Source organism: Oncorhynchus gorbuscha, linkage group LG11 (genome assembly GCF_021184085.1).
Source record: "Oncorhynchus gorbuscha isolate QuinsamMale2020 ecotype Even-year linkage group LG11, OgorEven_v1.0, whole genome shotgun sequence".
Taxonomy (NCBI): Eukaryota; Metazoa; Chordata; class Actinopteri; order Salmoniformes; family Salmonidae; genus Oncorhynchus; species Oncorhynchus gorbuscha.
The window spans coordinates 44,141,808-44,166,507 of record NC_060183.1 but is presented as its reverse complement, the minus strand read 5'-3'; the positions used below and the strand labels follow the sequence as shown (position 1 = coordinate 44,166,507).

At 42.1% G+C, this 24,700-nt stretch overlaps 2 protein-coding genes across 5 annotated transcripts in view; one reads left to right on the top strand and one right to left on the bottom strand.

The window, feature by feature from the left end:
- Positions 1–688: 688 nt before the first annotated feature.
- LOC124048712 (protein PBDC1-like) lies at positions 689–4,656 on the top strand. The gene is made up of 6 exons (XM_046369748.1): positions 689–783; positions 1,079–1,144; positions 1,342–1,401; positions 2,294–2,434; positions 2,530–2,641; positions 2,777–4,656. Exons 1-6 carry the CDS (start codon positions 754–756, stop codon positions 2,866–2,868), a joined length of 501 nt encoding a protein of 166 aa, XP_046225704.1. The 5' UTR covers positions 689–753; the 3' UTR covers positions 2,869–4,656.
- A 112-nt stretch (positions 4,657–4,768) lies between these two features.
- LOC124048711 (exportin-7-like) overlaps positions 4,769–24,700 on the bottom strand; it is a 31,253-nt gene continuing 11,321 nt past the window's right edge. For 2 of the 4 annotated variants that reach the window (XM_046369744.1, XM_046369745.1), the window contains exons 15-29: positions 23,736–23,871; positions 19,872–19,945; positions 19,715–19,795; positions 19,560–19,623; positions 19,350–19,458; positions 19,068–19,263; positions 18,742–18,849; positions 15,418–15,500; positions 15,086–15,300; positions 14,823–14,961; positions 11,508–11,572; positions 11,309–11,401; positions 8,715–8,819; positions 6,269–6,396; positions 4,769–6,182 (exon numbers count right to left, since the gene is read on the bottom strand). In XM_046369744.1, coding sequence (XP_046225700.1) covers positions 6,089–6,182; positions 6,269–6,396; positions 8,715–8,819; positions 11,309–11,401; positions 11,508–11,572; positions 14,823–14,961; positions 15,086–15,300; positions 15,418–15,500; positions 18,742–18,849; positions 19,068–19,263; positions 19,350–19,458; positions 19,560–19,623; positions 19,715–19,795; positions 19,872–19,945; positions 23,736–23,871 — 1,690 coding nt within the window. In that variant the 3' untranslated portion in view covers positions 4,769–6,088. The remainder of the gene's footprint in view (positions 6,183–6,268; positions 6,397–8,714; positions 8,820–11,308; positions 11,402–11,507; positions 11,573–14,822; positions 14,962–15,085; positions 15,301–15,417; positions 15,501–18,741; positions 18,850–19,067; positions 19,264–19,349; positions 19,459–19,559; positions 19,624–19,714; positions 19,796–19,871; positions 19,946–23,735; positions 23,872–24,700) is intronic. The other 2 variants (XM_046369746.1, XM_046369747.1) reach the window with 1 other exon arrangement.

The window sequence follows — 24,700 nt, the reverse complement described above, 5'->3', positions numbered from 1 at the left end:
ACACAGTTTCTTCACTGTATACAGCTCTCTAATAATCACCAAAATTAAAGCTAAACAGTCGGAGAGTATCAAACATTCCAAAAACAATGGATAGAGGAATATCTTTTCCAAACATTGAAAAATGTGATTGACACCTCTGCTCTAAAAGTGTAACGCGTCGAGAGTCTCTGCATTTTGGTACACCAGAAATACATTACTTTCCAATGCTGCGTTGCCTTGCAGCATTGTGTTGCAGATACAGCTCGTTCGGTGTGGTTACATATGTTGGATTTACCGAACGTGTATGAGTAGATGGCTTGACAAAAATGGTATGATTAACTTTTGTTGCGCACATATCCAGATGACGCTGCATACTATTTTTCAAAGCGTTACGCTTCGATCACACCAACAGTATCATTGACTTTTGGTACACCAGAATTACATTAATTTCCAATGAAACGCCGCATTTGCCTTGCAACATTGCATTGCAGTTGCAGTGCGTTCGTTTGTTGTGCATACATTGAATTTATCGAACGTATGCCAAACTCTGTGCGTAGACGGCTTGACAGAAATAGTAGCAGAAGGTGAATGTTGATGATGCTGCGTACTATTTAGCGCAAATTCGCTATCGTAGTGTTCGAAGCGTTATTACATTTTGGTACACCAGAATTACATTCATTTCCAATGAAACGCTGCGTTTGCCTTGCAGCATTGCAGAGGCGTAGACAGCTTGCGCTAGAACGACGTGACGTCATTGGGTCAAAGTTTACAGCTATGGCGTCGGGAAATGGAATTGCTTCTCTGGTGAGAATCCACAATATTAAATAACAGTATTTTAACTTAATGTACATGTAATATACGGGTATATTGTAGCTGCATATATAAGTGAACTGTTAAAGTATATGATGCATGTTTTATTTGGACTGATGCCGGCCTGCTGTTTAAAATGCCGCTGGTTAAACGAGGACAACGTTGATTGAGTTAAACATGTGCTTGTCATTACACTGCAGCAATATTGAATTACTAATGACATTTTGACGTTATATAGGGCGTGATATCAATTGTAATACTTTTCTTTTGTAATGGTTATGTTATTCAGGGCGTGGAGGGAGCTACAGCAGCCGCCCAGGCTCTGTCTCTACCAGCTGAGGCTTATGGGAACGATGTGAGTAACACACCGGTGCTATTTAGGTTTCCTCTCTGACACAAACTCACAACACAATAGTTTTCTAGTGTGTTAGTTTCCAAGTTTATTCGCCACGTGCACAGGATACAACAGGTGTAAAACAGTCAAATTAAATTCTTACCTAGATAATTCTTTCCCAACATTGCAACTAACCTGTGTGTGTGTGTGTGCCTCAGCCTCAACTGGAGGTGATGTGGGCGATGAAGGCTTACAATCATGCAGAGATCTACTTTAATGTGAGTATCTCTCTCACAAGCACCTGAAATCAGGTAAACTACCCACATGGAAGAAATACTAGTTTACTATAGAATAGTACAGTATTATCCACAAAAACTGTAGTAAATACTACAGTATTTATATACAAAAACACTACAGTATTTAATTTGCATATACTCTGCCCATTTCCCTCCCCCAATATCCCAATTTTGCCACCCATAAGTGAGAAACCTACATGCTAAGTATAACCATATTGTGTGCCATACAGGTTATAGACAACACTACAATAAATACTACAGTATATTATTAGTCCTCAAAAACACTACAGTAAATACTACAGCAGTGGATCTACAGGTTTTGCCTCAGGACCAAAATTGAACCAGGTTTCCTCAGTCGCGACCCAATATACAATCTGGGAAACTATATTTAATGTTATATTGATTGTAAATGTGGCAATTATGACAAGGGAACAACATTCTCACCTCATTTTCAATAAACACATTTTGCCCATATTCTTCAAGAATGTTAAACTTACTGGCTTGAGACCACAAAATCAACCAAAATAGTGCTGCTAATAGATCTATTTTGAAACATTGATAGTTCATATATTCTTCCAGGTTTGTAGTTTTCATTAAAATATAAACTGTATGTATATATTCAAAACCTCCCCGGACACGAACTGGGGTCACGACCCACCAGTTGAGAATAGCTGTACTACAGTATAAAACAGTCCACAAAAACACTACATTAAATACTGTAGTAAACAGTAAAGTCTGCAAACGCACTATAATACTACAGTATTTAGACCATAGTATGTTTTATGTGGGTAGGTGGAGCATAATACCAATACTAGCAGCCACATTGCACTGATCTAGTCCTTCCCTCCAGCTAATCGTGTCTGTGTGTGTGTAGCTGATCTCGTCGGTAGACCCCAGTAATCTGAAGCTGACCAAGGTGGATGACCACATCTATACGTCCTTCAGAGAATCCTTCTCAGACCTCAACATCAAGAACTTGGACCCAGACATGCTCAAAACGGCTGATGCCAAAGAGGTAGGGGACTGGGTGTGTTATAGGTGTCAGAAATACAAAAAGGGACTGCGGAAGAGTGAGAGAGAAACTAACTTAGTCTCTGTGTTTGTGTCTAGAAGTGGCGCCCGTTCTGTAACCAGTTCGACGGGGTGGTGGAGGACTTTAACTACGGGACTTTGCTACGACTTGACTGTGAGAAGGACTACACAGAGGAAAACACCATATTTGGTATGTTCAGCGAGTCACTATTACACATACAAAACGTTGTCACTGTTAAAGTGGCATTAGGAGCATAGCAGTGTAAGGGTCCTCTGTAGCCGAGTGACTACACCAGTGTTAACCTCGATCATGTTGTTCCTGCAGCCACCAGGATCCAGTTCTTTGCCATCGAGATCGCTAGGAACAGAGAAGGATTCAACACCCCTGTATTTCAGGCCAAAAAACAGCCTTCTTAACCCATACCCTATAACCTTCTTAGCCGTCTCCAACACCCTTGTAAACCCAACCAAGGAAGAGTTTCAACAGCCCTGGTTTGACACCCTACCTTTTGACCTCTGTATGGGATACTCTGAACCCCACATCACCTACAACCTCTAACCCAGGAACAGATAACATTTCAACAGCCCTGGTTACCAGGCTTAACATCCCCATTGCTTGACATCCATCTCCTTACACTTTTCCTGTGATCGTCGACTGGATACTAGACCAGTGGCACGTTCAGCAGGGCACCACGTTGTGGAACGTTCATAGATATAAAGGACAATGACTTATCTGCAACGTTTGGTTACTGAGTGTGGCCCAGAGGTCCACACTGCAGCCTGCATCACACTGTGCATGAGTGCGTGTACTGATGTCCAAACTGAGCATGGTAGCTACAGAGCCTTCAGAAAGTATTCACACCCCTCGATTTTCCACATCTTGTTACAGCCTGAATTTAAAGTGGAAGTTGTGATTGTGTCACTGGCCTACACAATACCCCATAATGTCAGTGGAATGTTTTTAGAAAATCTAAAGCCTTGAGTCAAGTATTCAACCCCTTATATGGCCAGCCTAAATAGGTTCAGGAGTAGAAATGTGTTTAACGACTACCTCATCTCTGTAACCCACAGATAATTGTAAGGTCCCTCAGACGAGCAGTGAATTTAAACTCAGATTTATCCAGACCAGGGAGGTTTTCCAATGTCTCAAAGGGTAGATGAGTAAAAAATAAAGACATTGAATATCCATTTGAACATGGTTAAGTTATTACACTTTGGCTGGTGAATTGATACACCCAGTCACTACAAGGATAAATGCATCCTTCCTAACTCAGTTGCCAGAGAGGAAGGAAACCGCTCAGGGATTTCACCATGAGGCCAATAGTGAATTTAAAACCGTTCGTTTAATGGCTGTGATAGAAAATTGAGGATGGATCAACATTGTAGTTACTCCACAACAACTGAAATGACAGTGAAAACACATTCTCCCAAAAATGTATACAGTTTGCAATAAGGCACCAACGTAAAATTGCAAACAATTGGCTAAGAAATTAACTTGGTCCTGAAATCAAAGCATTGTTTGAGGCAAATCCAACATCACTGAGTACCACTTAATATTTATGACTAGGGAGTTTGGGATACAAATAAACAGAATAGAGCTAAGCACAGGTGAAAACCTGGTTGTCTGCTTTCCAACATACACTGGGAGACATTCACCTTTCAGCAGGACAATAACTTAAAACAAGGCTAAATATGGTTGCTTACCAAGACGACATTGAATGTTCCTGAGTGGCATAGTTGACTTAAATGGCTGTCTAACAATGACCAACTTGACAGAGCTTGAAGAATTTAAGAGAATGTGCATATTACAATCCAGGTGTGCAAAGATGATTCTAACATGAATTGACTCAGGGTGTTGAATACTTGTCTAAAAAATATAAATTTTCCCACTTTGACATGAGTATTGTGTAGATTGTTCACACAAGGACCTTTTATCCCACGGTGTGAATACTTTAAGGCGTTGTATATGTAATTAGGTTCTCTAATTTGTGGCAATAATTTCTGGGTATGTTCTTGTATAGCTTGTTTCAAATGACATTCTTTATAGTGAACCACTTTGACCAGTGTGCTGGCTAAAAGTAGTGCACTATATTGGAAAATGGGGTGTCCTTTTTTATTTGCCCGGTGTGTGTATCCAACCACATTCACTGACTGGTTGCGTGAATGGTAAAAATACAAATCTGAATAAATGGATGTCTGGAATCAGCATGTAGCCTGTGTTTGTTTAATCCTTATGACGACATTTTCTTGCTAGTCTGCACCACACACTAAAAGACATTACCACATGTTGTGCAGTGGAAGAACTGACAGCGCGGTATACAAACCAAATGACGTTTATTTGCAGTCAATGATGTCACTATAATATGTAGCCGACATCCACACAACTCAACCAAGCTACCGATCCAACACACACTCACATCAGAGAACCAAGCTACTGATCCAACACACACACACACAAAACTTCAGGGAACCAAAACAATAGAAACCAGAAGTCAAATCAACATGGTTAGAGATGAGCTAGTCGTCACAAACAGTTAGCAGCAACATCTGTAGAGTAGCACAAGTTGCTAATGAACTCTGAACCCCCATCTCCTCTAATACACAGTTCTGTATTCTTATTCCTATCATCCATATCCCTGTAATACACAGCTCTGTTCTACTAAAGGTTGCATTCTTCATTTAATCATTTAGAAATAAACAATCCTTCAGGGAGCTTAGAGACGAGTGCTTAAAGTTCTAGAATTTCCTGGTAGATCCTGGCTGGAGCTCATCGCTCCTTCACAGCACCCTAGGAGGCCACACACACACACCTCACACTAACACACCAGAGACTGCAGTGACGCTCCTATCCGTTGAGTTATCAGATCTGTGACCCCTACACACTAGCCTGCTCAGACACTTCACCCCTCCCCTAACCCAACGAACTCCCTTAAGGTTAGTGTCAGCTCCAACCAGCCTACCAGAGGGTAAAGTGGAGCATAACCTTAACCCATTTAACCCTGCCCCATACCCAAATCCTAATGGAACAAGTAATCATTTTCTAGGCAAAGTGTCTCGGTGCTAGGGTTAGTGTCTAGGGAGTAAGGGGGGGGGGTATTTACAGCGCTCCAACTAAAAGGCCAGAGGAAATGTACAACACAGCCACTCTTTCTCTGCCCCTTTGCAGCTCTAGTGCTCTCTCATCCCCTGTAGAAAGTTTGCTCCCCACAGACAAACAGGTGCACTGACTCACTACACTGTAAAAAGTTCAATCACACGTTTCTCATTTTGTTTTAAATTCAATCAATATAAACATTGTTCAAAATGTTATGAAAAAAAATGTACACTTGTTTTGTTGTTTCTATACAAGGCAGGCAGAAGCAGAGAACTACATTTACCAGCTTCCCCCTTTTCACCCGCTCTCCTCTTTCATCTCCCGCCAGAACGTGTAGAGGTATCCTCCGTCCATCCTCCTCCTCTCCTCCCAGCAGAGCGACCTGCGGTGACCTCTACAAACTGGCTTTAAAATAGATCTGTATATTTATAGGCTTCTATAAAAAGGAGGGGGGAACCAAAAGGGGGAGGAGAGGAAGGGTGAGAGGAGGGGTTGAATTGGGAGGGGGAAGCTGCTCTGTGTGGAGCAGGAGTGCGTGGAAGGTCAGCTCATCATGTCATTGCTGTTGACGCCGTAAGAAGAGTTCTTCATGCTGTCGTTCACCTCCCTCCGGAACACCGACAGATTCTGGGTGAACCTGCACAGATTAATACAGAGAGAATTAACAGTGACTGTGCACACCGATAACATGTGTGGAGAGAGGGTCGCTGGGATTGTGTGTACCTGTCTCGGTTCTTGGTTAGCAGGTTGCGTTCTATCCCCTCCATCAGGTTTTCAAAGCAGAGATGCATGGCCTGCTGCTTCTCTGGAGGCTGGCTGTTCACAATACTGTTTCTCAAGTCTGCAAAATACTACACACCCAGACAAAAATTCAGCTTCTCTGATCGGACAAATACTGCAGGAATGGAGGTATATACACACACACACACACACACACACACACACAGGTAGAAGCTGTGTCAGGATTTTGTCTTTTTTTTTTTACCAGGATTGTCCACTCTGCAACAAGCAAAAAAAATCCCATGACAAACGTAACTCGATCTCAGATTGATTGTCTGGGACCAAGTTAACCCCCCCTTTCATGTAAGATAGTAATTAGCATAATGCTTTTAGGGAAAGGGGTTCATTTTGAACATGTATTTTCACTTGCTTAGGGGGTCTGGGGTCTTCCCCGGGATCATTTTTATGTAGGACAGAAGCTAAAAAAGACAATCTAAAAATAATGACACCATCTAAAATATAATTTCCACCTCCAGAAATGAGCCCAATAACATACTGGACCATACACTGCCTACACATGGTCTATATTATCATCAAAGGCGTTATAAGCAATAAGCCTGATCACCTGTAGCCCAACTAATGCAGCATAATGGTAAAAAATAAATGTACATAGGCTGAAGCATGGGGTTTGTTCTTCTGCATTTGTAAAATGTCACACGCGCAATTGAAGGAGTAGAAGAGAATTAAACGTGGTATGGTGGTAGCAATGGAAAACTGGGATCAACAGTTTATTTATTTTTTAAACAAAGGTCAAAAATCCTTCTTTAACCCGTTTCCTCCCCTTCATCTACACTGGGATCATTGCTTTCACCTGGTCAGTCATGGAATGAGACTAACCAGGTGTTCCTAATGTTTTGTATGTCAGTTCAGTGCACACAAGAGAAAATATACACTATCGTTCAAAAGTTTGTGGTCACTTAGAAAATGTCCTTGTTTTTGAAAGAAAAGCAATTTTTTTGTCCGTTAAAATAACATCAAATTGATCATATACAGTGTAGACATTGTTAATGTTGTAAATGACTATTGTAGCTGGAAACGGCATATTTTTTCTGGAATATTTACACAGGCTCATTATCAGCAACCATTGCTCCTGTGTTCCAATGGCACGTTGTGTTAACTAATTCAAGTTTATAATTTTAACAAGGCTAATTGATCATTAGAAAACCCTTTTGCAGTTATGTTAGCACAGCTGAAGACTTATAAAGAAGCAATGGCCTTCTTTAGACTAGTTGAGCATCTGTAGCATCAGCATTTGTGGGTTCTATTCCATGCAAGAAATTTCCAAGAAACTGAAGATCTCGTACAGCGCTGTGTGCTACTCCCTTCACAAAACAGCTCAAACTGGCTCTAACCAGAATAGAAAGAGGAGTGGGAGGCCCCGGTGCACAACTGAGCAAAAGGACAAGTACATTAGAGTGTCTAGTTAGAGAAACAGACACCTCAGGTACTCAACTGGCAGCTTCATCAAATAGTAGTCTCAATGTCAACAGTGAAGAGACGACTCCGGGATGCTGGCCTTCTAGGCAGAGTTGCAAAGAAAAAGCCATCTCAGACTGGCCAATAAAAATAAAATATTAAGATGGGCAAAAGAACAGACACTGGATAGAGGAAGATTAGAAAAAAGTGATATGGACAGACGAATCTGCTTTGGTGGTGGTAAAGTGGGAAATTTAAGGGTATCACTCCATTTTGCAACGCCATGCCATACCTTGCACTTAATTGGAGCCAATTTCCTCCTTCAACAGGACAATGAAAGCACAGCTCCAAATTATACAATAACTATGTAGGGAAGAAGCAGTCAGCTGGTATTCTGTCTATAATGGAGTGGCCAGCAGTCACCGGATCTCAACCCTATTGAGCTGTAGTGGGAGCAGCTTGACCGTATGGTACGTAAGAAGAACCCATCAAGCCAATCCAACTCATGGGAGGTGCTTCAGAAAGCATGGGGTGAAATTTCTTCAGATTATCTCAACAAATTGACAACTAGAATGCCAAAGGTCTGCAAGGCTGTAATTGCTGAAAATGGAGGATTCTTTGACGAAAGCAAAGTTTGAAGGACATAATTATTATTTCAATGAAAAATAATTATTTATAACCTTGTCAATGTCTTGACTATATTTCCTATTCATTTTGGAACTCATTTCGTGTATGTTTTCATGGACAACAAGGACATTGCTAAGTGACCCCAAACTTTTGAACGGTAGTATAGTGTATTTCATAAAACAGACATGATTCTGATTTAGGCCATGTCATTTTCAAACAAGCCCCACAGAGATTTTTTCTTGCCGATCTCAAAAATAGCCTCTCCAGAATCCATATGACGAAAAATCCTTTAACCCCTGCACATGTGTTCCAGGGAGTGGTGGGATAGGGGTGTGTGGTTGTGTACCTGTACCTTCTCGTTGAGCAGGATGAGGCCCAGGAGGGGTCTGGACATGGACCACTGGTTCCTGCAATCCTCAAAGATGATTATGTTCAACACTGTGGACAGCATCTGAAGGACAAACACACAGATTGATTAGTGTGTGTTTGTGTTAGTGATGCGTGGGTCAGCTGTTTGTTCACCAGCACCCACCCGTAATTACTAATAACCCATCTGTCCAACTATGTGATAGTGAAATCCTGAGGCCTGACCCTAACCCGCAAATATAGAAATGGCACTGTAGTTAGTTCCCTTTTTGTCTCTTCAACAATGACATTTTTAACTCAACATTTTTGTATTGAACAGTAGCCAAATGTTTGCTGAAACCCCCAAAAAATGGTAAACAAAAGCCTAAACCAGGGATGGGAAACTGGCAGCCCGCTCAGATCATTGATTTTGTTAGTCTCACTCAGATACACTACATGATGAAAAGTATGCTCGTCAAACATCCCATTCCAAAATCATTGGCATTAATATTAAGATGGTCCCACCTTTCCTGCTATAACAGCCTCTACTGTTCTGGGAACATCACTGCGGGGACTTGTTTCCATTCAGTCACAAGAGCATTAGTGAGGTCGGGCACTGATGTTGGCCGATTATGCCTGGCTTGCAGTCGGTGTTCTAATTGGTGTTGAGGTCAGGGCTCTGTGCAGGCTAGTCAAGTTGCTCCACACCGATTGACAAACCATTTCTGTATGGACCTCCCTTTATGCACTGGGGCATTCTCATGCTAAAAAAGGAAACGGCCTTCCCCAACCTGTTGCCACAAAGTCTTCAGCACTCGACGGTCCTGTTCTGTGAGCTTGTGTGGCCTACCATTTCACGGCTCACCCGTTGTTGCTCCTAGATGTTTCCACTTCACAATAAAAGCACTTACAGTTGAACAGGGCAGCACTTGCAGGGCAGACACTTGTTGGAAAAGGGACATTCTATGACGGTGCAACGTTGAAAGTCACTGAGCTCTTCAGTAAGGCCATTCTACTGTCAATGTTTGTCTATGAAGATTGCATGGCTGGTGGGCTCGATTTTATACACCTGTCAGCAACAGGTGTGGCTGAAATAGCAGAATCCACTCATTTGAAAGAGTGTCCACATACTTCTGTATATATATAGTGTATCATATTAAAACCTGCAAACATCTCTCTCCACCCTATGGAACAATTTGTAGAATTGCAGCAAACATGCTTTAAAAAAAGCTACTTTTTCTCTATGCCCCAAGGCAAAATGTGTAGAATTGCACAGAATTAACTCTCTGGATCCCACCCCCAAAGTTGCCCATCCATCCCTGGCCTAAACTGACACCATGTGCATGCCTTTGTGAAAATGCACTGTACAATGAGGCGATTTGCCTACTTTGTCTTCCTTTCTTTTGCAGCACAGTTGAGAAACAGAATAGCACCCATTAGAGGTCTTCACAGGTCCAAAATGTTGGACCAGTGGCTTTCCCACCTAACCCAATATGCATAAATAGAAAGAAATAAAACTGGGGCCTGTTCCGAATGGACTCTAGGACAGTCAGACCAGTTTGGAAAAAGGACTGTGGAAAAACAGACCCAGATCGTCTACTACTGCTACAAAGAGATAGGCGTACAGAAGGAGACTAAATAGTTCATTTAAATCAGAATATTTTTGATAAAGATGAGCATTATATATTGTTACATTAAAGGAGTTACTCTGGTAGGCCTAAAACATTCTTCCTCACACATCAAGGTAGTTGGAGCACCACAGGCCTTTAGTCATTTAGCAGACGCTTCAATCCAGTGGAACAACCACTTTACAATAGTGCTGTCGGTAGGTAGTTGGAGCACTGTACTTCCTCAGTGTTTACAGGGCCTGATCAGGCCTGCTGTAGCTAAAGCCTATCATAGCCACAACACACCAAATGTTCACAAAAGTTTCCAAACTTTATTTGGGTAATAACTAAAGCCATTGTTTATAGGGAAAATATGAACAGGTTATTAAATTGCAGCATTACATTGTTAATTTTCTCATCTCGGTCTACTTGTTTTTTTTCTTTTCATGGTTTGAGTGCGATTAACAATCGTCATTCCATTATACTGCTGCAAACACAACATTAAAGTTATAACTTAATTTAGCCAAAGAAAATGGCTCAACAGAATGAAAAGAATACTTGTTGCATATTTAATGAAACTGGTTTAAACCTTCACAAAAGTTTTGAACAGCCTATATTGCAGCAATTAGGTACCAACAGAAGGTGAGTGAGTGCCTGTACTATAGGCTAGCCAACAAAATGACAGCAATAGGCCAATGATATTTCTTTTACAACTGGCCTACATGTTAATTTTCTCATCTCGGTCTACTTGTTTCTTTTCATGGTTTGAAACCTTCCATTATACTGCTGCAAACACAACATTAAAAAGTGACAGTGCATTCGGAAAGTATTCCGGCCCCCGGGACTTTTCCCCAAATATTGTTATTCTAAAATGGAATCCATTTTAATCTACACACAATACCCCATAATGACAAGGCAAAAGCCAGTTCTTTGATATTTTTGTAAATGTATTGAAAATAAAAAAGTGAAATATCATGTGTGTTTGTACCTGTTGGATCATCTCTGGGTGTTGCTGCATGATGTGTAGGAAGCGGTCATCTGTTGCCATAGCTGCAGGTCGTTTCTTAGTGGAGCGAGACAGCTGAATAGAAATGACAAGACATTTTATTTACATTCATATCAACACAGAACATACAGGTATAATGTCATATGAATAGATTATAGATCTACATGGAGGCAGTTGTTACCTGTTTGAACAGGTAGGTGACGATGTGGTCCAGACTGGAACAACACCCAGTACACACCATGGTATCTATAACAAAACACACACGTTAGTCACACACGTCTTTCAACCACTCCACAAATTTCTTGTTAAACTATAGTTTTGGCAAGTCGGTTAGGACATCTACTTTGTGCATTACATGTAATTTTTCCAACAATTTTTTACAGACAGATTATTTCACAATTCCAGTGGGTCAGAAGTTTACATACACTAAGTTGACTGTGCCTTTAAACAGCTTGGAAAATTACAGAAAATATAAAGCCATGGCTACAAGCTTCTGATAGGCTAATTGACATCATTTCAGTCAATTGGAGGTGTACCTGTGGATGTATTTCAATGCTTACCTTCACACTCAGTGAAGTGCTTAACATCATGGGAAAATCAAAAGTCAGCCAAGACCTCAGGAAAAAAAATTGTAGACCTTCACAAGTCTTGTTCATCATTGGGAGCAATTTCCAAACGCCTGAAGGCACCACGTTCATCTGTACAAACAATATTACGCAAGCATAAACACCATGGGACCAGGCAGCTGTCATACCGCTCAGGAAGGAGACGCGTTCTGTCTCCTAGAGATGAACGTACTTTGGTCGAAAAGTGCAAATCAATCCCAGAACAGCGAAGGACCTTGTGAAGATGCTGGAGGAAACAGGTACAAAAATATCTATATCCACAGTAAAACGAGTCCTATATCGACATTACCTGAAAGGCCACTCAGCAAGGAAGAAGCCACTGCTCCAAAATTGCCATAAAAAAGCCAGACTACGGTTTGCAACTGCACATGAGGACAAAGATTGTACTTTTTGGAGAAATGTCCTCTGGTCTGATGAACCAAAAATGGAACTCGTCGGCCATTATGACCATCGTTATGTTTGGAGGAAAAAGGGGGATGCTTGCAAGCCGAAGAACACCATCCCAACCGTGAAGCACGGGGGTGGCAGCATCATGTTGTGGGGGTGCTTTTCTGCAGGAGGGACTGGTGCACTTCACAAAATAGATGGCATCATGAGGCAGGAAAATTAGGTGGATATATTGAAGCATCATCTCAAGACATCAGTCAGGAAGTTAAACCTTGGTCGCAAATGGGTCTTCCAAATGGACAATGACCCCAAACATACTTCCAAAGTTGTGGCAAAACGGCTTCAGGACAACAAAGTCAAGGTATCGGAGTAGCCATCACAAAGCCCTGACCTCAATCCCATAGAATATTTGTGGGCAGAACTGAAAAGTATGTGCGAGCAAGGAGGCCTACAAACCTGACTCAGTTACACCAACTCTGTCAAGAGGAATGTTCCAAAATTCACCCAACCTATTGTGGGAAGCTTGTGGAAGGCTACCCGAAACATTTGACCCAAGTTAAACAATTTAAAGGCAATGCTACAGAATACTAATTGAGTGTATGTAAACTTCTGACCCGCTGGGAATGTGATGAAATAATTCAAACCTGAAATAAATCATTCTCTCTACTATTATTCTGACATTTCACATTCTTAAAATAAAGTGAAAAACCTAACTGACCTAAAACAGGGAATTTTTACTAGGATTAAATGTTAGGAATTGTGAAAAACTGAATTTAAATGTATTTGGCTAAGGTGTATGTAAACCTCCAACTTCAACTGTATACAGTGGGGTAAAAAAGTATTTAGTCAGCCACCAATTGTGCAAGTTCTCCCACTTAAAAAGATGAGGCCTGTAATTTTCATCATAGGTAAGCTTAAACTATGACAGACAAATTGAGAAGAAAAATCACATTGTAGAATTTTTAATGAATTTATTTGCAAATTATGGTGGAAAATAATATTTGGTCACCTACAAACAAGCAATATTTCTGGCTCTCACAGACCTGTAACTTCTTCTTTAAGAGGCTCCTCTGTCCTCCACTCGTTACCTGTATTAATGGCACCTGTTTGAACTTGTTATCAGTATAAAAGACACCTGTCCACAACCTCAAACAGTCACACTCCAAACTCCACTATGGCCAAGACCAAAGAGCTGTCAAAGGCACCAGAAGGACACCAGAAACAAAATTGTAGACCTGCTCCAGGCTGGGAAGACTGAATCTGCAATAGGTAAGCAGCTTGGTTTGAAGAAATCAACTGTGGGAGCAATTATTAGGAAATGGAAGACATACAAGACCACTGATAATCTCCCTCGATCTGGGACTCCACGCAAGATCTTACCCCGTGGGGTCAAAATGATCACAAGAACGGTGAGCAAAAATCCCAGAACCACACGGGGGGGATCTAGTTAATGACCTGCATAGAGCTGGGACCAAAGTACAAAGCCTACCATCAGTAACACGCTACGCTGCCAGGAACTCAAATCCTGCAGTGTCAGACGTGTCCCCCTGCTTAAGCCAGTACATGTCCAGGCCCGTCTGAAGTTTGCTAGAGAGCATTTGGATGATCCAGAAGAAGATTGGGAGAATGTCATATGGTCAGATGAAACCAAAATATAACTTTTTGGTAAAAACTCAACTCGTCGTGTTTGGAGGACAAAGAATGCTGAGTTCCATCCAAAGAACACCATACCTACTGTGAAGCATGGGGGTGGAAACATCATGCTTTGGGGCTGTTTCTCTGCAAAGGGACCAGGACGACTGATCCGTGTAAAGGAAAGAATGAATGGGGCAATGTATCGTCAGATTGAGTGAAAACCTCCTTCCATCAGCAAGGACATTGAAGATTAAACTTTGCTGAGTCTTTCAGCATGAAAATGATCCCAAACACACCGCCTGGGCAACGAAGGAGTGGCTTCGTAAGAAGCATTTCAAGGTCCTGGAGTGGCCTAGCCAGTCTCCAGATCTCAACCCCATAGAAAATCTTTGGAGGGAGTTGAAAGTCCATGTTGCCCAGCAACAGCCCCAGAATATCACTGCTCTAGAGGAGATGGAGGAATGGGCCAAAAATACCAGCAACAGTATATGAAAACCTTGTCAAATGTTTTCTGTAAGTCTTCACCTCTGTTATATACCCTTTTTGTTGGTATTGAGATAAACTTTTGTTATTGACCAAATACTTACTTTCCACCATAATTTGCAAATAAATTCATTAACAAATCCTACAATGTGATTTTCTGGATTCCCCCCCCCCATTTTGTCTGTCATAGTTTAAGTGTACCTATGATAAATTACAGGCCTCTCATCTTTTTAAGTGGGAGAACTTGCACAATTGGTGGCTGACTAAATATTTTTTTGCCACACTGTAAACTACCCAGTACAGTGTGGTGCGTGTGTCTGTGTGTCTGTGTGTGTGTGTATATATATATATATATATATTATTACCCAGTGCAGTGAGTCCCTCGGAGATAGATGACAGTATGTACATGACGACATGCGGCTCTAGAGAAGCAATGAAGTTCATGTGATCCTGAGTCAACACCTCCAACAGACTGTAGAACGACTGGCTCAACTTGGGATAGTCCTGGAGGGAGGGATGCGGACAGGAGAGCAAAGGAGAGTTGGTGCAAGTTTTGCTGGAACTGCCATTGTCAGATTGTAAATATACAATGTTCAGAGAAATAAATCACTGTTATTTATGCATCTACCAGCAGGTCACTGTGTGGTATGGACAGCAGCAGTTTGATGAAGGTTTGTAGTGCGTTGTCCAGTGCGTCATCTCCATAGAGACGGAACACCCCGAAATTGACGTAGTTCCCAGAAAGCACAGCCTTCAGCATAGAGAAGCACACACTGACACCCTTCAGCTTCACACTGTACACCTGGTCCTTAGGCACCTCTCCGATGGTCAGGATACGATTACCTGGAGCAGGGGAGAGGGAGAACCAAGGAAATGAACATAAATTTGTGTGGCTGACCAACCAAATTACAATGCTCCAGTGAACAGCAACTGTTGCAATAAGACACTTAAATGTTTTACCATAGGTGGTGATCATCTTGCTGGTTTCTCTAAACAGCAGGATTCCGTTGGGCGACGACACGTCAAACTGTAACCTCTGTGACCTGGAAACAAACAGAGTTCGGGATTCCCATTTTACAGAAAAATCTAACAAAATGTTCCATCCCAAGACTTTCCCAGACATCCTGAGATTCTAGTTCAAACCGGAAATGGTATCTAAAAGCATATAATACCAGCAAGGGGAAAATGGACAATTATACCACTGTAAATTGAGAAATACACAGAGGAATCTAACGGTTTCTTGTTGTGTTGCAATTGAATCAACTCAAAGTTCAAAGTCATCCTACTACTTAGTTGCTGTAGCTTAGTTTGAATGTAGGCCTATGACCCACTGTTGGCCAAATGGTCAAATAATTGTAGGTTATTACAGCTAGTGAAAATGGTAATTTTACCGTCGACAGAAAGATGTCACCCAGCTTGTATGCTCTCTCCTCTCCCCTTTAAGAGCAGCTGCCTGGCCATCAGGGCAATTGGTTAGATTCTGACTATATATACTATGATAAGCGAGTTATGTAGGGACTTTGTTTAGCGCATTAGATACACCATATATACACCCCTTCAAAATGAGTGAATTCAGGTATTTCGGCCACACCCGTTGCTGACAGGTGTATAGAATTGAGCACATAGCCATGAAATCTCCATAGACAAACATTGGCAGTAGAATGACCTTACTGAAAAGCTCAGTGACTTCCAACATGGCACAGTCATAGGATGCCAACAGGTTTGTCAAATCTCTGCCCTGTTAGAGCTGCCCCGGTCAACTTTAAGTGCTGTTATTGTGAAGTGGAAACGTCTAGGACTAGGCTAGGGCCCTTAGTTCCAGTGACGCGAAATCTCAACGCTACAGCATACAATGACATCGATCGTTCTGGAAGACCATGACTAGCCTGCACAGAGCCCTGATCTCAACCCCATCGAACACCTTTGGGATGAATTAGAACACTGACTGCGAGCCAGGCATAATCGTCCAACATCAGTGCCCGACCTCACTAATGCTTGTGGCTGAATGGAAGCAAGTCCCCGCAGAAATGTTTCAACATCTAGTGGAAAGCCTTCCCAAAAGAGTGGAGGCTATCAAAGCAGCATAGGGGGGACCAATACCATAATAATGCCCATGATATTGGAATGAGAAGTTCGACGAGCAGGTGTCAACATACAAACAGTTGAAATCGGAATTTTACATACAGTGACGTTTTTCAACCACTCCACAAATATCTTGTTAACTAACTATAGTTTTGGCAAGTCGGTTAAGACATCTACTTTGTGCATGACAATTTTTCCAACGATTGTTTACAGACCAATTTTTAACTGTATCACAATTCCAATGGTCAGAAGCAAACATGCACTCAATTAGTATTTGGTAGCATTGCCTTTAAAATGTTTAACCTGGGTCAAACATTTCAGGTAGCTTCCACAAGCTTCCCACAAGATTTTGGACCATTCCTCCTGACAGAGCTGGTGTAACAAACCAGACTTGGAGGTCTATACATTTTTGCTGAGCTCTTGGCTGATTCCTTTTGATTTTCCCATGACGTCAAGCAATGAGGCACTGAGTTTGAAGGTAGGCCTTAAAATACATCCACAGGTACACCTCCAATTGACTCAAATGATGTCAGTTAGCCTATCAGAAGCTTTAAGGCCATGACATAATTTTGTGGAATTTTCCAAGCTGTTTAAAGGCTGTCATCTTAGTGTATGTAAACTTCTGACCCACTGGAATTGTGATTGTTTATTTCACTTATAATTCACTGTCTGTAAACAATTATTGGAAAAATTACTTGCGTCATGCACAAAGTAGATGTCCTAACAGACTTGCCAAAACTTTAGTTTGTTAACAAGAAATTTGTGGAGTGGTTGAAAAACGGGTTTTAATGACGCCAACCTAAGTGTATGTAAACTTCCGACTTCAACTGTATGTTCACTGTGACAGACAAGCAAACCGAGTCAAATAGTACTGTTGGGTTCTGAAAATATGGAATATATTTATTAATGTCCCTGAGGGAGAGAGGGGAATGTATAACGTTTACATTCTGTCCGTATGCATTATTGTTAGCCAGAAGGGACAATATGGTAGGAAGAGACACACATTCTGGGAGGAGTCAACATGACAACCGTGAGTAGGAATGAGTGAGCACTTTGGGGCAGAGGGCAGAGGTCAGGTCAGCTGAAGTGAGGAACAACAGATATCATTAAGGTTCTATCTAGCAACAGAGATGCATTGGCTGTTCAGATGTGTAGGAGGAGACTCAGCATAGGAAAAAGGGTAAAAAAAAAAGTTTATTTTTTTTTGTAACTTTAATTTAACTAGGCCAGTCAGTTATTAAGAACAAATTCTTATTTTCAATGACGGCCTCGGAACAGTGGGTTAACTGCCTTGTTCAGGGGCAGAACAACAGATCTTTCAGCTCAGGGATTTTTACCTATCAGCTCAGGGATTCGATATTGCAACCTTTCGGTGACTTGTCAAACGCTCTAACCACTAAGCTACATGCCTCCCCATATGAGTGCTTGTGTGAATATGTTTGTCTTATGCAGCTGTATTGACCCAATGGGTGAACAAACTTGGTTTAAGCTTTAATAGGTTCATTTAGAACCTAACAGTACTAATAGCATAAAATCAGCACCATGGACAGCTTTCGGTCAATTCCCAGTAAATCTGACCCATCGCTTTTGTTAGTGTAACATGGAACATTTTTGCGAATGTCTATTTCTTTGAGCGCTTTTGCAGACAATGTATTAGGCGTTTTGTTAGCAGCCGCTGTTTATATTTTGGTGCAACCAGCGTTGCACTACAGTGAAACCGGTGTTGAAGATGGAATCCGCAGTAGGTAAACCCCCCCCCCCCCCCCCCATGGCCGTTATTGTTTTGTTGACGAAGAATAATATAATAATAATAATAATAATATAGAAGAGTTGGGGAGAGTCGCACATTGTGATGAAAAAGAAATTGCAGTACACCGATGTTCTATTGCACATGCAATGATGTCAGAGGGGAATAAACAGTGTTTGTTGTCTACAGAAACCTCATTGTCATATCACAAATGGACATTGCAGTTTCACCATTAAGAATTCCAGCTTTTAACCACAACACAGGGTTAAAGGTCAAGGGAGAAGTGTCAGGGTTCTGGTAGCATTGCATATTTTGTATTTCCACATTAGTGCGACATCGAAAATTGTACATATTTGTTCCAGTTGCCAAAAACAATTTCCCCTCGGGAATCGGGGACGCACTTGGTCAGAAAAAAAACCTAAATCAGGGCTAGAAGTGTGTGCATGTTTGTGTACCTGTTGTGGACGAGCTCAGCCATGAGCTTTAGGACAGGAGTGGTGCATGCTGGTACGTGGTACCAGAGTTCTATTGCTCTCTGCAGAATGGGCATGTAGGCTGGGTAGCTGGTGGACGGGTTAAGAACAAAACTGTCAACCAATCACATCTCCGCTGCTACAGCGATTCCCTATTCTGCGACAGACAGTCTTATTTCCTCTAGACAACGCATTCCTAACATTCTGTAACCTTGCAACCTCCTAAACCCTGGTCAGTAAAGGTCAGGGGTTACAGGTCAGAGGACAGGATTGAGGATGTATAGAGGTCTGGGGTCAGTGAAGGATACATCCAGTCGAAGAGCATCATGAAGCTGGTCTTGGCGTTGAAGGCAAAGGCGATACCTCTCAGGTCTCTGACCAGCCCCACCAACGTCCTCTTGGCCTCCTGCTCGTTGAACGTGTTGGTGCTGAACATCTGAGCAACCGCTTCAAACGCTGCCGTCAGGGGCAGCATGAACTGTTCAAACTGGTCCTCATCCTCACCTACACACACGAAAAGGTGAAAGAATTAAAAGTCATCCAAATAAGAAATATTACTGATAATTGTGTAGATAGGTGTGTGTGTCTACCTAGGTCGACCATCAGCAGACGTCCCAGCGCAGTGTAGAATGTGGTGCGGCATCTCATGTCGCTGAGGTTTGATTGGTTGTTCACACCCAGGAAGGAGAAGTGCTCGCTCTGACATGGGAGAAAAGCAAAAAGGCATTACCGAAAAATAACTGGATCAAAAGGCATAAATTGAGTTTCAGGCAGTTAGTGGTCAGGGTAAGGGTTCTTACTGTGTGGTTGTTCAGCATGAACTGAACAGCGCTGAGTTTCACCAACTTCCTCACACTACTGTATGTACACACACACCGTCAAGGAGACAACACAGGAGCTGGAATATAACAGAAAACGAAACCCCACCCCTTTTCACACACGCAGTAAAGGATATCCTATGGAAAGGTCGTTGAGTAACTGAAGTGTCTTGGAGGTGATCGGTTCACACTGGCCCCAGTACTTCAGATTGGTGATGCTGCAATTACAAATGGTAATCAATCAATCGTTACTTCATAGTACCAGTACTAGTACCAATACCACAGTAAACTCACATTTTTCCGATGAAGACGCTCAGTACCATGGTCTCGTCATTTAGCCCCAGAACCTCTGACAGCCGCCGGTACAGCTGGGACACACACAGACACACGTCATTAACCATTGGAACACCCCCTAGAGACAGAGCAGCTACACAGCTAAAGTAGGAGAAACTAGGATATAATCATCTGCTAGCAGCGTGACACCAGCCATACATCTCCACAGGGTTGAAGACAACACACACCCATCAACTCTGCTCTCATCTCCCCAGCATGGCCGTATATTCCTCCACAACTCGGAGGTATATTATTGTGTGTGAGCAAAATGCCTTTTGTGAACGAACATGCGCACTTCACCCCCCCCCCCTCTTACTAGCTCTGACTTTGCTGATAGTAAACTAGTTCATTTAGGAAAAGTGTACTATTAATGAGAACGTGCATACGGAAAGTATTCAGACCCCTTCTCCACATTGTTACATTACAGCCTTGTTCTAAAATGGATTTAACCGTGTGTGTCCCCTCAATCTACACACAATACCCCATAATGGCAAAGCAAAAAAAACAGGTTGACATTGTTGCTAATATATATCAAATAAAAAAATAATATTACATTTCCATAATTATTCAGACCCTTTAATATATGCCATTTTGCAGACGCTTTTATCCAAAGCGACTTACAGTCATGTGTGCATACATTCTACGTGTGGGTGGTCCCGGGGATCGAACCCACTACCCTGGCGTTACAAGCGCCATGCTCTACCAACTGAGCTACACTTAGTTGAAGCATCTTCGGCAGTGATTACAGCCAAGTCTTCTTGGGTATTTTTACATTTTTTATTTGACCTTTAATTTAACTAGGCAAGTCAGTTAAGAACAAATTCTTATTTTCAATGACTGCCTAGGAACAGTGGGTTAACTGCCTTGTTCAGGGGCAGAATGACAGATTTTTACCTTGTCAGCTCGGGGATTCGATCCGGCAACCTTTCGGTTACTAGTCCAACGCTCTAACCACTAGGCTACCTGATGCTACAAGCTCGGCACACCTGTATTTGGGGAGTTGTCCCATTCTTCTCTGCAGATCCTCGTAAGTGCTGTCAAGTTGGATGGGGAGGGTAGCTGCACAGCTATTTTCAGGCCTCTCCAGAGATGTTCGATCGGGTTCAAGTCTGTGCTCTGGCTGGGCCACTCGAGATTCAGAGATTTGTCCGGAAACAGGTTTTCATCAAGGATGTCTCTGTACTTTGCTCCGTTCATCTTTCCCTTGATCCTGACTAGTCTCCCAGTCCCTGAAAAACATCCCTGCAGCATAATGCTGCCACCACCATGTTTCACCGTAGGGATGGTGGCAGGATTCCTCCAGATGTGACGCTTGGCATTCAGGCCAAAAAGTTCAATCTTGGTTTCATCAGAACAGATAATCTTGTTTCACATAGAGTTCTTTAGATTACTTTTAGAAAACTCCAAGCGGGCTGCTATGTGGCTTCCGTCTGGCCACTAACATAAAAGGCCTGATTAGTGGAGTTCTGCAGATATGGTTGTCCTTCTAGAAGGTTCTCCCATCTCCACAGAGAAACTCTGAAGCTCTGTCAGAGTGACGGGTTCTTTGTCACCTCCCTGACCAAGGCCCTTCTCCCCCGATTGCTCAGTTTGGCCGGACGGACATCTTTAGGAAGAGGTGGTTCCAAACTTCTTTCATTTCACTATGATGGAGGCAAGTGTTCTTGAGGACCTTCAATGCTGCATACATTTTTTGGTACCATTCCCCACATCTGTGCCTTGACACAATCCTGTCTCGGAGCTCTATGGACTATTCATTTGACCTCATGGCTTGGGTTTTGCTCTGACATGCACTGTCAACTGTGGGACCTTATTTAGACAGATGTGCCTTTCCAAATCATGTCCAATCAATTGAAATTTACACAGGTGGACTCCAATCAAGTTGTAGAAACATCTCAAGAATGATGGAAACAGGATGCACCTGGGCTCAATTTCCAGTCTCATAACAAAAGTTCTTAAGACTTATGTAAATAAGGTATTTCTGTTTTGCCATTATGGGGTAGTGTGTGTAGATTGATCCATTTTAGAATAAGGCTGTAACGTAACAAAATATGGAAAAGGGGAAGGGTCTGTATACTTTCCGAATGCACTGTATGTGGTTTTCCAACCTAGCTATCTTCAGATAAAATCTCTAAGTCGCTAAATGTTTAAAATGCCAAATGAAAATGTGAGGTAGTGTGTGTGGTAGAGTGTTAAATTGAGCAGAGCTGAGGGTGATTTGCCTAAGTAGCGGGAGGGAGGGGGGATTAGAGTGAGGGGTATTATAGAGGGGTATGCATGTATCATCTGCTGGTCTTTATTGTTCTTTAATCTGACAGGTCAGACTCATACGGTCCATCTCACACATTCACATAAATATCAGACATTCCAGAGCCCTCATCATACAAATTATTCTAGAACTCCCCTGCCTCCACCCCACTTCCATTGGGCTCTTTCTGGCTAGCCATGTTAGCAGTAACACTGACCATGTCACTAGGAAGGGGTAGGAGAGGATTACTATAACACCAAACAGACATGTAGCGTGGGGGGGGCTGCTCTCTCTACTGTCGCCACTTATCTGGGCTGTTCACATTTTGCAGCCTCTGCCCAGCACAAAGAAAACGCAGTCAGTCAGCCCAAGTTGTATTGTAGAAAGGCTGTGTCTGCTCTAACACACCCACAGACAATGGAGTCTGGGACAAAAGAGCTGCTAGTTAAAATATAACACATAACTCTCACTAGTAACAGTCTAAAAGAGAGAAGGAGAGAGAGAGAGGGAGGGAGGGAAAGGGAGAGAGATTAACAGAGTTAGTCAGACATTTAATAGGATAAACTGTATTGTCTAGGCTTGGGCGCTATCCAGATTTTCATATCGTCCTTCTCTCATCCCGGGATTTATGGTATTACTGGCATAGCACACAAGGGGGTGCTAAAAACACAAGAAAAGTCCATTGGGCATCCATTACCAGAATGCTAACAAATTTAGCACGAACAAATAGCGAAATCACAGATGCTGTTAGCTAAATGCTAACAAGCAAAAACAATCATAAAATAATTGCAAAGACAGGAAAATCCAGATTATAAAGTTATACAATAATGGCTAGTAGCTACCAAATATCATTTTTGGCAAATGTGGCCATTTACAAAAGAAATTGTGTAAATGAACAAAGGGGATGCAGCATGTGTACACGGAGCAGATGGGAGAACAGAGGGGATTTAAAAAAAATAATCATTTATAAAAAATAAATAAAGTAAAATCGCTAGTAAGAAGCAAAGGAAAACAAAATGGTAGCTGTACAGACAACTCATCCAGAGCTCTAACTTCTGGCAGCAAACCATTACAAAATATCTGATGGCAAACACTTAGTAGTTTCATACATGTTTAACTTCACCTTATGTGCCCTGTACAGACAGAGACTCGCCAATAGATACAGAACACCATCAGCTCGCTTTCTCCCATTGTGCTATTTACTGTACTAACACGTGACTGGCTCAACTGTTTCCCGGGGAACTACGGTAAGCTTCATAATGTGATAGGCGAAATGAAGAACGCGAAATGAAGAACGCAATCGGCTTAATCTCCAAACGTATTGCACAAGTTGATTGAAGGCATTCACTTAAAAAGTAGCTACAACTATTCAAGTGTATTGAAAAACTGCAAAGAAAAACCATCCTGTGGCTTTTTCCAAACACCCTGGTATACGGTATACCGCTCAAGCCTAGCATTGTCCTTGGTGGGGGAAATTGTCCTAGACACAACATTGCTGTGGATCATCTCAACATTAGATCACATTTCAGGTCTGAAGCATAACAGTGTGTGTGTGTGGTAACAGTAAAAGTACTTACCTTGGAGGACTTTTGCACCTGGTCACCGATGTAGATTTTCCTGAACTGTTCGAAGAAGCTGAGCATGGCCAACTCCAACCGCTCGTTACCCGCCTGGGCCAGCCGCGAGTCTGTTAGGTTCATCAGCTGGAGCACCCTGAGATGACACACACACACACTGATCAATTCATCTGCTGCAGCATCCATAGCAGGGCTGTCCCAGACAACAACAAATCTTCGACCGAGAGCAGTCCTGTTCTTTCCACTGATCGAAATGTTTCTTTCCATTTATTGACAGACACACCCCCCTATGTGTTTGAATAAAAATGACATATGCAATGAGCTTGTCTGATGCTTTAAGCACACCGTTTGATTACATCATTACGATACAGATGACTCAAAAGAGCCCGATGGTCACACCTTTTTTTTTTTTAAATGACAGTGAATGCCTGTGTGACTGGCGCACGTGGTCTCGCTCTCCTCCCTACTGCAGCGAAAAGGTACCCCAGCAACTGTTTATTGCGCTGTCCGTGCTGATGCTGCACCATCATTACAGCCATTTAGTTGTTTTACTTGTTTCTAACTGAAAAGTTTTGGTTACCGAAATCCCTAAATTGTTTCGGAAAAACATTCCCATTCCCTCAACCCTTGCTCTCTTACGTGAAACATGTAAGCATCGCATCCGACCAATATGGCCTGACCTATAGCCCATCACATAAACACTGGTAATAAACTCAGAACACTGCTGGTCGATTACAATATCATTTTTCTGACCATTTAGAAGTGTAAACAAAGTGTCCGTTCGAACAAAAATACCAGTTTATTCTAATGAAAAATAAATGTGAAGCCTTTAAAGCAATGAAAAGCGTAAAGAAAAACAGACGAATCTGTGAAATTGCTTCATGCAACATTTTGTTGTTGCATGAGGCTTGGTGCACACGGAATCAGTAAGCTATTAAGCACATTTAACAGTTAGGCTATTGATT